General features: G+C 34.2%; 1 protein-coding gene across 7 annotated transcripts in view; it reads left to right on the top strand.

Annotated features, from left to right (window-relative positions):
* Positions 1 to 17,879, top strand: part of LOC143649415 (uncharacterized) — a 135,636-nt gene that overhangs the window by 12,066 nt on the left and 105,691 nt on the right. Inside the window, exon 2 of one of the 7 annotated variants that reach the window (XM_077119477.1) lies at positions 5,985 to 6,134. The exons of the other annotated variants lie outside the window; for them this stretch is intronic. Coding sequence (XP_076975592.1) covers positions 5,985 to 6,134 — 150 coding nt within the window. The remainder of the gene's footprint in view (positions 1 to 5,984; positions 6,135 to 17,879) is intronic. 7 annotated transcript variants of the gene reach the window in all.

The following is a 17,879-nucleotide window of genomic DNA, read 5'->3' on the forward strand; positions in this document are numbered from 1 at the left end:
AGATTTTTCTTTCTAGAGGAGGAAGTAGATTATTATTCAACGCTACTGGCCTCAAGACTTTACTGTCATACATCAAGCATCTATTATGCTTGGACTAAGTTGTTGGCACATGCAATGCTCATTTAAAACCTGAAATTTTTATCTAAAGCCTGAAATCTTCCCCAAACATTGCCATTTATTGAGCAAATCATAGAAATTCAATTTCCCTGCCCTGCCCTGTATGCCAGATCCCAGACGGGAAATTGGCTTTCTTTTGGCTTGTACAAGTGGCATGATTTTCCAAAACGAGAAACAGCAAACAGCCCTTGGTGAAGTTTCAAATAATTGCACTCTTTTCTTGATTTACCCAATAGTTACTTACTTGGAAAAATGGATAAATCTTAATAGTATGTCAAAAATAACTAGTCTTCATTTGTAAAATTGAAAATGGATTTATATCCTACTCTCAGATAATTATAAACAATTTTTTACACCTCCATGATATCTAGCCAGAAATTTAAGACCCATTTGGTATTTTTCATTATGATTACTATTTTCCTATACAATGAAGTGTGTTGAGCATCCCATTTCCTATCCAAGAAATGGCAATAGTGTTCTATCCACCGTAGTTATTGTATATAGAATAACACCCCACACAAATTTCAATATCCCTCAGTAGGTTCCCATTGGGAACCACATCTAAAAACTAGAAATAAGAGAAGAAGACAGATCATGGACAACTTATAATATATGTAAAGATATGGGGTTTATCATTAGGATATTGGGAAAACATTGAAGAATTTTAAGGCAAAGAGTAATGTGGTAAATTTTGTATTATAGAAAACAGAAGTGGTCTACCAAGCACAAAGATAATTAGACAGGAGTTGGCATGGTATATTGAAGATCTTTAGTAGTTCATGTGAGAAACAATGGTGAAGTGAGATCGAAATGAACTGGAACCAGCTATTTAGGAATTATATTCAAGATAATTTAGAGATTAATTCTAAAAGAATAAAAAATTAGATAAGAATCTAGTTTGGAGTATAATCTTATGTTTCATTTTCCTCTTGGAGTTTGGTCGGTATTACCTCTCACAATACTTCTACCTCTAAGGATTTTTTAATGTCATTTTTTATTTTCATTGAAATTACTTCAGAAGTCACTGTAAAAATATTCTATAATCAAAAATGATCCACATTAAGAAATTATCTGGAATAAACTTTCACATAATAATTTGAAGAGTTCAAACCAACATCTTTAAAGTAGATTTAACACTTTACCCTAAATTTCATAATAATGGAGATAAGTCACTCCCTGACTGAATTTTCTCAGACCCAGCCGATGTATAATACTTAACAGATTTAATGTTTTGATCAAGTATTCATTTTCTCCTCAGATTTGGATTAGTATAGCCTTTAATTTATACATATAATGAGAAAGTGGAAATTCAGTTTGGAAGATAATTTAAATGCCTAAATAAGATACAGTTCTTACACCATTGTATCACCAACTTTAATTGCACTACTGTCGCCTGGGGAGCTTTTTATAAACAAAGATTTCGAGACCCCATATTCAGAATTTCTGATTCTGTTAGTATGGGAAAGTATTCAAGAGTATGAACTGCTTTTATTTATTCATTTATTTATTTGTGTGCTTAAGGAATTGATTTTTGATTGGTTGATTGAGCAATTAATATATAAGTAACCCAATCAATATATGTAGTACTCAGATTACATTTTGAGAAATAATCAAGCAATATTTCACAATACTCTATTCTGCCTCATATATATGGAATAGATAGATAGATAGATAGATAGATAGATAGATAGATAGATAGATAGATAGATAGAGTATTTCCAGAAGTATAAATATATTAATTCCTTTCATTGGGGATGGTCTATATTTTTCCCCAGAAAATACTATTTTAAAATAATCTTAGAAAATAATATTTTGCTATGTGCTAAGCAATAAAATAAAATAGTCCAAACTACTTCAATAAAATGAGAATATCCTCTGATAATGCTTCTGGGAGAGGGGGCACCTATGAAATGCAAACGTCTAATTCAGTGATTATCAATCCTGATTATGAGTCACCTAAGCAGCTTTAAAACATCCTAAATCTCAGGTCACATGCCAGACTAACTATAAGTATCTCTAGGTATGAGCCCCAGGCAGCAACATTTTAAAAACCTTTCAAATAATTCCAATGTATATCTCTGGTTGAGAATCACTCATCTAAGGCACCTATCTGTAATCAGCTAAAACAGGTTTCCAATACAGGAACTCCCTTAATTTTACATATTGCCATTATTAAACCAGGTGTTGGTGGCCTGGATATTGTTTCTGTGTTGCCTTTCTGATACCTGTAACCATTTATTAATTTTATCAATTTCCATAGTAAAAATCCCATTATGAGGAATTGGTTTTATTAAACCTAGAAGTGATAAACTTCCTTCGAATACTTATTGAATCCATCTGAACACAATTGTTAATGCACACACATTTTTCTATTTCTAAAACTACTCTTATAATTCTCATTTTTATGGTTCAAGCTGGCAAAGAAAAATCTGTATTTCACCTTCAGGGATATGTAAGCCACCATTTCACCATTAAATGCAAAAATAGCTATAAGTGGTACCATTTTAAATCAACATGAAAACATGGAGCTTTTAATCTAAAACCTCAGCAATTTAAATTACTTTTATAAAGTGATCTTTTTCAATAGAAACGTCCTTGCAATTATTTCTTTATTCGATATTTTTCCTGATTATTTGATGCCTGTTTAAATAGTAAAGAATGCATTCTTTCTAGAATTAAGATAGTGGAAAAGGAAAGATTCAGAAATGCTGTCTGCTATAAAGAGAAAAATATCTTTGTAATACCAAAGCTCTCAATTTGTGACAAGTTAAAATGAACTAAAATAGACAAAAAATACACGTGCCCTTTCACCTATTTCCCTTTGCAGTGAGACTTACCTTATTCTCTTTCATATCTGCATATTTCCCATTTACAAAACCAATTTAGTCTATGATAACAAATACTTACTTTAAAAAGAGGGCAAACATTGGCCTGCACTTCAAATCAACTGGATTAAAGTTCAGTCTCAGTCACTTTCTAGGTTTATGGTCTTTCAGAAGCCACAACTGACATAACCCTTAATTTTGTATCTGCAAAAAAAGCATGATAACATCTGCTCTTTCACAAAATTGTTGGAATCGGATGAGAAATGTAAAGTGATCTGAATTAATAGAGTGTACACCACGTACTCCTTTAATGCTTTATTTTTTACTTTAAATGTGTAAATTAATATTCATTTGACAGTTTGATTTATTAACCATAAATAGAATGCATTGTCAACTATTTTAACATTAATATCTTTGAAATGGAACAAGGACTTAAAGATATTTGTGAAGCAGTTTGAGATTTTTTTCAAAGTATTTTAAGTTGTCTCTCCCATTCCTAAATCAAAAAAATTTTTACTGAGCCATTTCATTAAAAACTTCCATAGGTTTCAACTTTATTTCTATATATATATTTTTTTCAAATAAATTTTATCATTAAATTATATAATTATAGTAATAAATACTATAGACAGCAACAGGTTTGAATCAGCTCTTGGCAATCATTCAGCTGAACTGGTAGAAGCTTAGCCATATTATACAGTAGCCTAGTAATCAGTATTCAGAATATTTGGGGCATCAATTTATATGATTTACAGAGAAAATAGCTTCAGTTAACCAAGCCAGTAGTTTATCTGGAGTTAAGAGAACTTAAGACTTAAGAGAACTTCTCTACTCTTTAATTCCACGTCCAGCAGAAAATAGTTGTCCCTCTTCCCTCATTCCTTATCATGCCATCAAATATTATTTTTTGCACTATTTTTATTTGTATCTTTTATATGTCTACTAGATTACACACCCCTGGGGAGAGGAACTGTCTTGTTCATCTTTGTATTTTTTCTCAATATCTCCTGATATAACCCTTGCATACATGTACTTTTGATAAATAAATGAATGTTGCATTAAAAGAAGCAGAAATAATTTCTAATATATTAGAAATATAGCTATGCTTTGTCTTTTTTATACTTGAAAGTCCTTTTGGAGAAATTAGGAAACGTAGCTAGTAAAAAAAAAAAAAGCTTGTGATATGTAGTTTAATTTACATTTTGCCACTAGGAAAATGAAATTCTATCTATATTTTAGAAAATGCAATGCTGATATGTTTCTGAAAACTATAAATTTATCATTTTTATTTAAATATCACATACTTTTATCAATTCAGCTTCCAATATTCTACAATCTGTCTAATTATATTCTACAAAAATCTGTTTCTAGTCCAAGAAGACTTGTAATTTATTGTTATTAACTGTATAATTATTGAGAAAGGTCATTATTATTGGCAAATATACATGAACACAAAGCAGTTATCATGTTATAATAGCATTCAAATTTTATTATTAAGAACAATGAATCATAGATTTAAATCATGATGGTATTCCAAAGCCAAGGGAATATGAAAGTTATGTAAGAATTTACTCTGTCTTCTGAGAGAAACTGTAAAGCTAGAGTTAGGTGTCCAACATCCTGCATTAGTTACCTCAATGCCTAGCATATAATAAGGCATTCAATAGATGTTTCTAAGTTGATAAATGGTTGAAAAACTGCCTTGAGTGAACACAAATTTAAAATATCTTCTTACATGAATCAAAACCCATACTAGGGGTGGAATTTCAGAAACTTCCAAAGAAGTTTTTGAGAAACTTTGAGAAAATTTTTCCAAAACCTCTGAAACCTGAAAATACCAGTAAAGTCAACTTAGACTGTATATGAAGAGGGAGAGGAATGCTTGGTACCTACAGTTCAGCTCTCTTTCTGTATAAAACAAGGATGCAGCAGTGCTCAGAGACAGATGTCACTTTGGGTCAACTCTCATCCATCTTTTTCAGAGATAGACAAGAGAATTGCCAGCAATAAAATACTGAATATTACCTGAGTAGATATTGATACTCAAATTTAACGTTTCTTGAAATGATCAGTAGTAGAACTCTCAGGGAAATACACAGAAACTTTACCAGGGTGACAGAGAATGAAGATATGAGTTACTGATTATAGCTTACTTTCTAGTCAGTCCATTTACTATTCTTTCTTTCCTTGGAAAGGTTCTACAATCCTCCCATGAGATGCCAGAGAATTCCTTGGTTGTCCTCAGTTTGCCCCTTTATATTCTACAACAATGAATACATGATGATTTCATAGTAATGAAGTATATGGTGTTAAACTTTTTGTCTCATTGTGCTCCCCAGTTTGTTGCAGAATCCCCCCCCCCCCTTTTTAACACCTTATTTACCCAGCACTGGGCATGGTACCAGATACATAGCAGGCATTCGGTAGGTGTTAGAATTTTTAAAAGTGACAAAAAAAATTATTAAATATTCAATGAAGTCATGAGTGATAATGGCAATGACTGAATGTCTCTCTTCTATGGATGAAGAACACAAAGATAAACTATATATCTACACTGACGTAAGATGCTCGTTATGCTTTAAAGAAGACAGGCCAACACACATACCATAACACTGAAATTCAGGCTGTTAAATCCAATTAGATTATTTATACTAGTTTTGGAGGAAGACAGGAGGAAGAATGATGAATTCTGATAGGGATCAATGAGAACATAGGATCAGGGAAACACTGGTAGAAGAAGTTAGCAGAAGTTGAGTGAATTTGGAAGGATTTATAGAAATTCCACATCAGGTAGAAAAGGAACAGTTATGGAGAAAGGTTTCAGAGAGAAAAAAAGTACTGTCATGGTCAGGTTCATGTGTCAACTTGGCCAAGTTGTGATAACTGTTTGTCTGGTTGGACAAGTGCTGGCCTGTCTGTTGCGATAAGGACATTTCATAGAATTAAACCATGATCATGTCAGCTACATCCACAGCTGATTCCATTTGTAATCAGCCAAAGGAGAATGTCTTCTTCAATGAGTAATGCTTAATCTGATCACAGGAAGTCTTTTAAGGAGGATTCAGAAGAGACAGGCTCTCTTCCTGCTTCAGCTGGTGAGCCTCTCCTGTGGAGTTCGTCCAGACCCTCCATCGGAATCATCGGCTTCACAACCTGCCCTGCGGATTTTGGACTCTGTGTTCCTGTAGTCATGTGAGACACTTTTATAAATTTTATATTTGCAAGTGTTCCCTTTCATTCTGTTTCTCTAGAGAACCCTAACTAATACAAGTACCATCACAAAAAAACACAACGTGTGACGTGAAAGCATATTCAGTAAATTGGATTATAATCACATCATTCTTTATATTGTTTTCAACACCTAAGATCATGTTATTTTCCCTCTTCAGTAGCATTATGATTTTGAGAGTCTTCTTAAAATGCATTGTGGGTAACCTTCATTTTAACTTATCTGCTGTAAAGATCTACTTCACTATTATGGGAAATCCCATTAAAGTTCACACATCACATGTGGAAAAAAGATTCAGAGGAAGCCATGTTCCCTACTCCCACACATACTCTATGAGATGTGTTATTAAAAGTTGTTTTCCCACTGTAAGAAGCAAATCTACAGATTCATCAAGACTCTTAGGAACTCATCACTTTAGAATGATATTAAAATGACTATCTTTCTGTTTTTACCTTGCAAAGGCAGGGAAGCAGAAAACTTTGCATTCTGTGTGCCTGTGAGATTCTCGCCTGGCTCTCTGCCAGACAAATATTTTCACTTATATGGTGTAAGGTTTATTTCCACTTAATTCAGAAGTTTGGGACTTGTTTCATAGTTATCCAATGAGACACCTTAAATATCCAAAAAGAATCCTCAGTAATTCTTCTCAGTGATGCTATCACCTTCCCAAAGCATGTTTCCTCCATGTCTGTGACAGATTCTCCTGGTTGATAATCAAATCTCTGTTTCAAAGTTGTTTTGTTTCCTTGCCAGCTTCAAGCTAAGAGTGGTTATATGATACATTTCTGGTCAGTGAGACACAGTGAAAATCTGGTGCAGAGTTCCTAGAAAGTTTTTGTGTTCCCTGTTACTAGTATTGCCTTTACCTCTGGCTCTCCTTCTTCATCCTGCCTTAATATTCTCATATAGTTTAGGGTTACAAAAAAAAAAACAAAATTCAGGTATTGGCAGGGCCACACTCCCTCTGAGGCTCTGGGGGAGGATGGATTCTCCCATGGGTGCCCATGTCCTGGCAGTCATTGTATTTAACCCACATCACTCCTATCTCTGCCTCTGTCTTCATATCACCTTTTCCAGCCCTAAGCTATCTCTGCCTCCCTCTTATAAGTAAGGCCCACTCAGAAAATCCAGCATAAGCACTGTTCTAGTTTGGTAGCTGCCAGAAGGCAACATACCTGAAATGGAGTGGCTTTTAAAAGGGGGAATTTAATAAGTTGCTAGTTTACAGTTCTAAGGCCTAGAAAACATCCCAATTAAAACAAGTCTATAGAAATGTCCAATCAAAGGCATCCAGGGAAAGATACCTTGGTTCAAGAAGGCCAGTGAAGTTCAGGGTTTCTCTCTCAAGTGGAAGGGCACATGGTGAACACAGTCAGACTTTCTCTCTCATCTGGAAAGGCATGTGGTAAACATGGTTAGGGTTTCTCTTGCATCTGGAAGGGCACATGGCGAACACGGCGTCATCTCCTAGCTTCCTCTCCTGGCTTCCTGTTTCACCAAAATGTTTCCTCTTTTATAGGACTCCAAAAACTTATCAAGACCCACCCAAATGGGTGGAGACACCTAATCCAGTTTAGCAACCACTCTTGATTAAATCACATTTCCAGGGAGATGATCTGATTACAGTTTCAAACATACAGTATTGAATAGGGATTATTCTGCTTTTTGAAATGGAATTTAGATTAAAACATGACTTTTCTAGGGGACATACATCCTTTCAAACCAGCACAAGCACCTCCTCTCAATATCCTTTACATAACCACATCATTTTTCACTTAAGATAATATTTACTTGTTTCCATCTAAGCTTGTAATCATATCTAGGGATAAGAATGTTAACTATTTGGGGGACCATTTTTTTTCAGCTTATTCAAGTCTTCCCTGTGGACCCCAAATATTCGTATCCATTCTACATGCAAATACATTCACTCCATTCCAACATCCCAAAGTCTTAACCCATTGCATTCACCTTGAACTCAAGTCCAATATCTCATCTAAGTATTACCAGCTCAAAATCCCACGTATCTTCATCTAAATCAGTATGTGTGAAACGTTGAGTATGATATATCTGGGGGCAAAATAAAACCTCTCTATCTGTAGACCTGTGAAGTTAGAAAACAAGTTATCTGCTTCTAGCATACAATGATGGGACAGGCATATGATAAAGATGTGGATATTCTCATTTAAAAGGGAGAACATGGAAGGAATAAAGCTGTCACACCCCATGCAAGTTAGACTTTCAGCAGAAATTCTATTGTGTTTCAAGGCCTGAGAATAATCATCTGTGTTTTGAATCTCCACCCTCTGGGCCCATGGTTCTGCTTCTGGGCTACAGATCCACACTCTGCCCACACCTTGGGCTTCTCACTCTGCTTCCACATGTTTTTTCAGGGACAAAGATGCTGTCCTTGGAGAGATCCTTTCCTTAAAGAGGACTGCATGTTAGCACCTGAGTACCTTTTTCAGCCTCTTTTCAGCCTGTGGTACTTTGGGAGTCGGACAACATCCTTTTATTTAGTCCAGTCTCTGTCCCTGTCAATACCAGCTGATTGTGTTTCTAATGGTATCACATTCTTAAAATTTTTTTAAGATTTTTAAAGGATCTCCTGTGTATATTATAGAAATTCACACCATTAGACCAAGGGCTCGTCCACAGATCTTCCCTAGCTAACCTGATATCTATTCTGGCTTCTGCTAAGATGTTTGAGTGGCTCCATGAGTTACATGCCTATTCTCTTCAGCAAAAAAAAAAAAAACAGCAAAAAAACGAGAATGCCAAAGCTATGTCTTTGGATTCTCTTCAGAGCATTCTTTTAATGGCGAATCTCCTCATTTTAATACCTTTGGCACTTTGGAGAGTTTGCCAAATCATCAAGTGCTGGTTATTTTTTGCTTCCCCAATGTATCTCATTCTTTAGATTATATTTTATGATAAGCAGCAAAAGAAATCATCCCACTTGAAAATTTGCATGGAAATTCCTTCAGGTAAATGTTCAAGTTCATTGCTTACTAGTTCTTACGTAGGCCATACTTCTGCTAATATAACAAGGATCTCCTTTCCTCTAGTTTCTTTCTCATGCTCCTCATTTCTTTCTGATCCCTCACCAGAATCACCTATAATGTAAATATTTCTACCAACATTTTGTTTATGATGATGTATGCATTCTCTAAGATGATAGAAAATTCTTCTACTGTCCTCACTTCCTTCTGAGTTCTCACCAAAAGCATCTTTATTGCCCATTTTTCTACCAACAGTCTATACAAGGCAATCTAGGCTATTTTTATCACAATTTTTTCACAATTCTTACAGTATATACCATTTTCTAATTCCAACATCACTTTTACATTTTTAGGTATTAATTACAGCAGCAACCCATTTCCTGATACAAAAATGCCTATTAGTTTTTTAGGACTGCCATTAAAAATGCACAAACGTGTTGTTTTAAAAAAGCAGGAATTTATTTCCTCACAGTTCCAGAGGCCTGAGGTCCAGAAACAAGGAGTGTGAGGGAGACACTCTTTTCAGAGGCTTGGGAGGAAGAACCCATTCTTTGTCTTTTCTATTTCGGGTGGCTGCCTGCTACTCCTTGGCATTCCTTGGCTTGTGACTGCTTCACTCCAATCTCTGTTCATAGTCACATCACCTTCTCTACAGTGAACGTCTAACTTCCTCCTACCTCCTCTTATAAGGATACTTGTCAGTACATTTAGGCCTCACCTGGATAATCCACGTTCATCTCATTTCAAGATCAAGATACTTATCCTTAACTGCAAATACTTTTGTTTTCTAAATAAGGCATTTTTCAGAGGTTCCAGGGATTTGACATGGATATTCTAAGGGAGTGACATTCTTCGGGCTGCCACACCATTCATGAGGGATACTGGTGGATTATTTTTTTTCCATATTGCCTCTGCAGGATTTTGATAATACTAACTTCATAAAATGAGGTGAGGGCAATGCAACGGTAGCTCAGTGGCAGAATTCTAGCCTGCCATGCTGGAGACCTGGGTTTGATTCCCAGAGCCTGACCATGCCAAAAAAAAAAAAAAAAAAAATTGATGTGTTCCCTCTTCTCTTATTTTCTGGAAGAAATTATCTTGAATTAATGTTAATTCTTTTAAACATTTGTCAGAATTCTCCAGCAAAATTAGGCTAGTTTACATATTTCTTTTGGGTGAGTCTTTAAATGATGAATGCAAATTTTTATTGGATAAATTGTTGTAGTCTGTATTTTAAGAAATTGGTCCATTTCATCTAAGTTGGCAAATGTTCATATGTAGTGTTGTTTGCAGTATTCTCTTGTTATCCTGATATTGTTCAACAGGTCTGTTAGTGATACAACTGCTGCATTCCTGATATTGGAAAATTTTGCCTTTTCGCATTTTTCTTTGTCAAGTTTTGCTAGAGGTTTGCCAATTGTATTGGTCTTTTCGATGAACCAGCTCTTTGTCATTGATTTTCTCTACTGTGTTCTGTTTTCAATTTTATTTTATTTTATTTTATTTTTGTCCTTATGTTTATCTTTCCATTCATTGTGCTTTGTTTGGGTTTATTTTGTTCTTCTTTTTCTAGGTGTTTGAGATAGGAGTTTAGGTTATTAAAATAATACCTTTCCTCTTTTCTAGTGTACTCATTTAGCACTACGAATTTCCCACTCAGCACTGCATTAGCTGTTTTCCACAAATTTTGATATGCTGTGTTTTCATTTTCATTCAATTCAGTTTATTTTCTTATCTCTTTCCAATAGTCTTCTTTGGCCCATGGATTATTTAGAAATGTGCTCTTTTTTCTAAACATTTGGTGATTTTACTATTACCTTTTCATTATTGATTTCTAGAATGATTTCATTGTGATCAGAAAACAGCTCTACATGATTTCAAATCTTTTGCTTTTGTTGAGATTTCTTTTATGGCCCAGGAGTTAGTCAAACTTTATATATATATTTATATATATTCCATGGGCACTTAAAGAGAATATATGTTCTGTTGTCATTGGGTGAATATTCTTTAAATGTCATTGGATTCTGTTGAATAATGATGTTGACGAACTCTATATCATTGTTTATTTTACATCATGTTACCTCTCTGTAGGATGAAAATCCTGAGAAAAAGGGAGGGAACTTTATTAAAACTTGATGTGGATAAAAGTCTAGATTCCCCCACTTAGTATTTGCTAGTGGGAATGGGGGGGGGGGGCAAAGTTTTTTTTTTTTTTTATGGCATTTGGCCACAATGGAGTGATGATTTTTTAAGAGCTTACTGTCTTGCTATGTTAACCCTTTCCTTGACCTCCTTAGTAAAATCAAGAATAAACAAAAGAGCAGAGTTTTGTTGTTGCTGTTGTCTTCACCTGTTGGAATTTCCAGGTTGTCAGCTCTCTAACACACTCTCTGAGAAATGTGATGGTAAAAGAACTTACCACGTTGCCCTTCTCTGTGCCCTGAAATACCTTGCCAGTCTGTCTTCTTCTCTCTACCTTTCAGAGTCTTTTTATGTTTGCTTCATATGTAATGTCCATGGTTTCAGTTTGTTAGACTTAGTCATAAAACTTGTTTTGGCCAAAAAAATAACAGAAGTGATATATGTTAGTTGAAATATGAAGCTTTTAGAGAAATCAAGCATTTTCACCCCTGTACTTTTCTTTCTTCTAATGAGCGTGCAATGCCCATATAATTACTAAACATTCCTGGCTCCCAGACAGAAGAAAACATAGAGCAGTAACAAAACGAGCCTAGAGCTGTCATATATAACCTGATGGCAAAAAGACATTTTCTCTTGTTGTTAAGCCACTGAAACTTTGATATTGTTTGTTATTACAACACAATCTAACAAAATTGACTAATACAGTCCTTCTATGTAGGGATGACTACATTGTGTTTTACATTCTTAAACACCCCTTTATAATATTCTGTTCTACAAATTTTTATTGCTTTATGTGAAGCTAATAATAAATAATTTCTAAAATCAAGTATTTCATGCATTGTTTAAATTACCTTTTCCAGTGTTTCTAAAACATTAACAATAGCAATTATAGGTGCATTTCTGTCATTTATCTCATACAAGAATGAAAAAAAGAGAAGAGAGTAAGAAAGATAGAATGACATTGTGTTTTGGTGTTTCATACCTAGAGATAAAATCATTCCTTCTAAACACTTGGAGTAAAAACTGCCGATATGCATATTGTTTATATTTTGAGAATCTGATGAAAGAAATTGCTTCAACAGATACTCAGAATTAAAAAAAAAAACTTTCACATAAAATTTTCATATGCTGTAGGCATGTTGTTGCATTGGAAATGTATGACCATTATGAGTATAAAACATGACAATAATTTTATTACTTCATTTTATGCAAAAAATAGCCAGTTCCTAAAAATAGATGAAAAGAGTTTGTACTAATTTATATTTATAAACAGTTAGGAAAATCAAGAACAAACTTTAAATCTAAAAGTGATGCTCTAGGACATGAATAAAATTTTAGATTAGTTGTTGTTGACATGACCCCACAAGTAGTTTTGAAATTCAAATGATGTCTTTAATTTTTATTTTTGTGTCAACACTCCCTGTAAACCTTCTGCCAGTTTGAAAGTATTATATACCCCAGAAAAGCCAGGTTTTATTCCTGATTCAATCTTGCTGGGGCAGCCATTGCTTTTAATCCTGATAAAATATTTAAGGTTGGAAATGTTTTATTAAATTATCTCCAGGGAGATGCAGCATGCCCAACCATGGTTATAAACTTTTGATTGAATGCAGATGTTACTCTACCCATTCCAGATAGGTCTTGATTAGTTCACTGGGAACATTTTGGAGATAGTTAGAAATGACAGAACCAATGGAACTTTTACAGCAGAACCAACACAGATGTGAATACTTGGAGAACAGAGGCACAGATGTTTGAAGATGCCTGGAACCCAACAGATATTGCTGTGAGATGTTAAGGAAGTCAGAACCTGGAGACAACCAAGGGAAGCCAAGAGATGAAAGTCAGCCCTGGAGAAGCAAAGTGAGGATCCCCACACAGAACCAGAGGCTGAAAGCAATGGAGCTCAGTAGCAAGGGACAAGCAGATACCAGCCACATGACATGGGCAGAGCTGTTCCAGACCCATTTACCTTCCTTGAATTAAGGTATCTTTCCCTGGATACCTTAGTTTGGACATTTTTATAGGCTTAGAATTATACACTTAAAACTTATTCCCCCTTTTTAAAAGCTGCTCCAGTTCTGGAATATTGCATTCTGGCAGCTTGAAAACTAAAACAAATCTTGACACAAAAATATATTATAAGAAATGAGATCTGACCTCTTATAGATTGCCATATGTTTGCTATGACAATGAGGATATGCTTATGTTCAAGAAATAGTAGATTTCTCCTAGACTCTTTGAGTTAAATTATGTCATGTCACTTCCATTGTGTACAAGTCAAGGAATTTATGTTTGGAGAAGTCTCCATCCTTGATGTTATCTGTTACAGAAAGCAAAATAATACATTTCTCAAAGTAATAGTCATCTCCAAAATTTATCTTTCAAAATTTTTGTAGTGTCCTCATTATCTACAGATTTATTTACACAGGCAACATGAGAAAGTATTATCACTTTTAACTAAAGTCTGTAGCGTTACTTCTTTTCACAATAAAGTCTTCAAATATATTATTACTTCCAATATTTTCATGCAGAATAACACATTAACTAAAAGACCTCATCATTTTCCAGGAATATCAAAAGTAACGATCTGAGAGCCTTAAATCAAATGTTTACTGCATTTTTCTGTTAAAATATACTTACAAGTTTATTCAAAGAGTATATGCCTTTTTATTGTCATTCTAAACTAAATAAAATTCCTATTCAAATTTCAATCAATTTTATCAAGAATTTCTTCATAGAAGAACAATTTTTATGTCTGCCTCCAGTATTGACAAAACCTTTTGAACAGGGAAGTGTTTTGTATATTGCCTTTCTCTGTTTAGAGGTGAACTACATAAGGAACAAGGAAAGAAAACAGAGATGTGCCCAGTGAGAAGAACGGAAAGGCAGGAGAAAACCTTGCAAAGGATGTCAAAAGAATGTCCTCTTAAGAAAGACAAGGATAACTAGGTGTAAAATTGTTGGAAGCTAATTAAGATAAAGACAGAGTAGGATGCCTAAAAACTGGTAAAACTGAGGTCATTGATTATAGAATAAAAATCATTTCAATGAAATAAATAGTAGAGGCAGAAGCCAAACTATCATGTTTGAAAAAAAAATGGGGTAATAAAGTACTTTTTCTATTGAAATAAAGAAAAAGAATGATAATTGGAGGGAGTCATGAGTCAAGAGTGGGATTTTGTAAGTGACAGGACATTTTGGAACATGTTTTTGGAAGGTGGGAGAGTCTCAGTAGTCTAGCAGAGAAAGGATTTGCTAAAATCCAGTATTCATGATGCCTGATAAAAAGTCAGCAAAGGAGGATGAAAGTGATCTTCTTCAATCTAGTAAAGGGCATCATGAACTTACAGATAGCATCATCCTTAGTAGTGAAAATCTGAATGTTCCTTTTCTAAAATCAGAAACAAGACAAGGAGGCCCATTTTCATTACTTAAATTCAGTCTTGTACTAGATGTACTAGCCAGTACAGTAAGGCAAAGAAATAAAAATTAAATCCACCAAGGTTGAAAGGCAAGAAGTAAAACTGTCTTTATCCATAGATGGAGTGATCACTATATAGAAAATACAATAAAAATCTACAAAATAGCCACAAAAACTAATAATTTAGTAAGGTTAAAGGATACAAGATCAACATAAATAGAATTTCTATATGATGAGATATCATAAATTTAATTAAAATATATCCTATAAAATGGCATCAAAATACATAGTGCACAAGGATAAGCCTGACAAGAGATGTGCAAATCAGGTACACTGAAAATATGAAACATTTCTAAGAGAAATTACGGAGAACAAGTAAGTACAGGGACATACTGTGGTTAGGGATTGGAGGATCTAACATTGTTAAAATGTCTAAATTGATTGTAGATTCTATGCAATGCTAATAAAATTCCAACAAGCATTTTTGAAGAAATTGACAAATTTTCTAAAATTTATAGACAAATGAGAGGGCCCAGAATATACACAATAACTCTGAAACAAAAAGCAAGTTTGAAGGACTAACACTACCAGAGTCAAAACTTATTATAAAGCCACAATAACCAAGAGAGTATGTTATTGGTGTAATAACAGACAAATAGATCCATGGGGTAGAACAAAGAGTCCAGAAATAGACCCACTGTTCTAGTTTGCTAGCTGCCAGCATGCTATATACCAGAAATGGAATGACTTTTAAAAGGGGGAATTGATTAAGTTGCTAGTTTACAGTTGTAAGGCCATGAAAATGTCTCAGTTATAGCAAGTCTATAAAAATGTCCAAATTAAGGCACCTAAGGAATATCTTGGTTCAAGAAGGCCAATGAAGTTCAAGGCTGTTTTCACAACTGGAGAGGCACATGGCGAACATGGTAACATCTGCTAGCTTTCTCTCTGGGCTTCTTGTTTCGTGAAACTCCCCTAGGAGATTTTTCCTTCTTCATCTCTGAAGGTTTCTGGCTGTATGAGCTGTCGTGGTTCTTGTGGCTTCGTCAGGGCTCTGCCCTCCCAGAATCTGAAGTCTTTTCCAAAATCCTTCTTCTTTTAAAGGATTCCAGTAAACTAACCAAGACCCACCTGGAACGGATGGCGTCACATCTTCTTCTAATCTGAGGTTAATACCCACAATTGGGTAAGTCACATCTCCACGGAGATAATCTAATTAAGTGTCCTGCATACAGTACTGAATAAGGCTTAAAAGAAAGCTGTCTCCATAAGAGTGAATTAGGATTAACCCTGGCTTTCCTAGGGCACATATATCCTTTCAAACTGGTACACCCACCCACATACATACAACCAATTTTCAATATAAGTACAAAAATTATTCAGTGGAAAAAAAACAATCTTCAACAAATGGCAGTGAAACCAAACGGACAACCATATGCAAAAAATAAATAAAAGAATATGGATTCACACATTGCACCATATGTAAAGATGAACTCAAAATGGATATAGATCTGAATATAAGAACTAAAACTATAAAACTTTTATAATAAAACAGAGGGAAATCTTTGAGCTCTTATCTAAGATTTCTTAGAAAAAAACACTAGTAGCACAACTGATAGAAGAACAGGTTGTTAAATTGGACTTCATCAAAATTACAAACTTCTGCTCATTAATTAATACTCCTATGAGAATGAAAAGATAAGCTAAAAACTTGGAGAAAATAATTTGAAATCACATATTTGACAAAGGAATTGTTTCCAGAATATATGAAAACTTTTCTAAGTTAATATTGAACAAACAAATGACAAAATGGACATAAGATTGAAACAGAGACTTCACAAAGAAACACAGATAACAAGTAACCACATGACAAGTTGCTGGACAACAAGGGTCATTAGGAAAATGTAAATTCAAAACACAATAAGATGTTTCTACAGAAGGGATGGCTAAAGTTAAAGTATTTGAGTATAGGAAAAATTTGTCCAGGATATACACAACTGGAACTCATTCACCACTGGTAAAATGTTGCAACCAATTTGGAAATATTTGCAAGTTTCTAACAAAAATGCAAATTCCATACAATCCAGCCGTTCCACTCTTAGGTATTCACCCGAGTGAACTGAAAGTATATATCCACCCAAAGACTTGTATGTAAACATTAATAACACCTTCATTGGTAGTAGCCAAAACCTGGAAAAAAACCCAAAATGTCCATTAACTGGAGAACAGACAAACTGTAATATAACCATTCAAGCCTATACTGTTCAGCAGGAAAACAGAATAGGCTGTTCACACACACTCAGCATGATAAATATCACAAAATTATGATGAATGACAGAAGCCAGACCAAAAGAGAGTACTTTCTAATTCCATTTATATAATGTTTTAGAAAATGCAGATTGACCTGTAGTGGCATAAAGGAGAACAGTGGCTTCTTGGGGACAGTGAGTGAGGTGTGGATAAGGCCAAGAGGAGTGTTTCCAAAATGTTACAAAGAAACTTTTGGGGGTAATGGATACATTATTTGAAAGGTGGAGATGGATGGGTATATACATCTATCAAAACTTATCAAATCCTGTATTGTGAAGTTGTGCAGTTCATTGCATGCCAAGGTACTTCAATAAAATGAATGAAAAAATGAGACAAATGAAAGAACTAAGGTCAAAATAGTGATTTACAAATTCTTCTGATGGCATGAAATCTTTATTGCACCATTTAAATTCTTTTCATCACTTAAGAATCCTGGGTTCTTGCTCATTTTTTAATTGCCTAAAAATGTTCCTTACACTCTATTCATATGAGGCTGCTGTGCACTTAAATTACAGGAAGAATTTATCAATTTGTCAAATATCACATCATAGAACACAAAAAGCAAGCAGGTGGAAAAGGTGTTGATGTTTTTTTAGAAAATACATGTATAAAAATAACCTCAAAGCTTTATTATTATTGAAATTAGAGAAGTACAAACATTTATGAAGCTGTATCAAAATGCATTATGTTGTTCATTTACATCTTAACAGTATTGAAAATGTCTATTTTGTAGTTTGAACAGCCTTAGTGAATTTCCTGTCATTGTTTCATTTTTTCCACAATAAAAGTAATGTATGGAAATGTATGTTTAAGAAGTTTGTGTTAAAAATCTA

The sequence above is a fragment of the Tamandua tetradactyla genome, chromosome 11, assembly GCF_023851605.1.
Source record: "Tamandua tetradactyla isolate mTamTet1 chromosome 11, mTamTet1.pri, whole genome shotgun sequence".
In the NCBI taxonomy this organism is placed as follows: domain Eukaryota; kingdom Metazoa; phylum Chordata; class Mammalia; order Pilosa; family Myrmecophagidae; genus Tamandua; species Tamandua tetradactyla.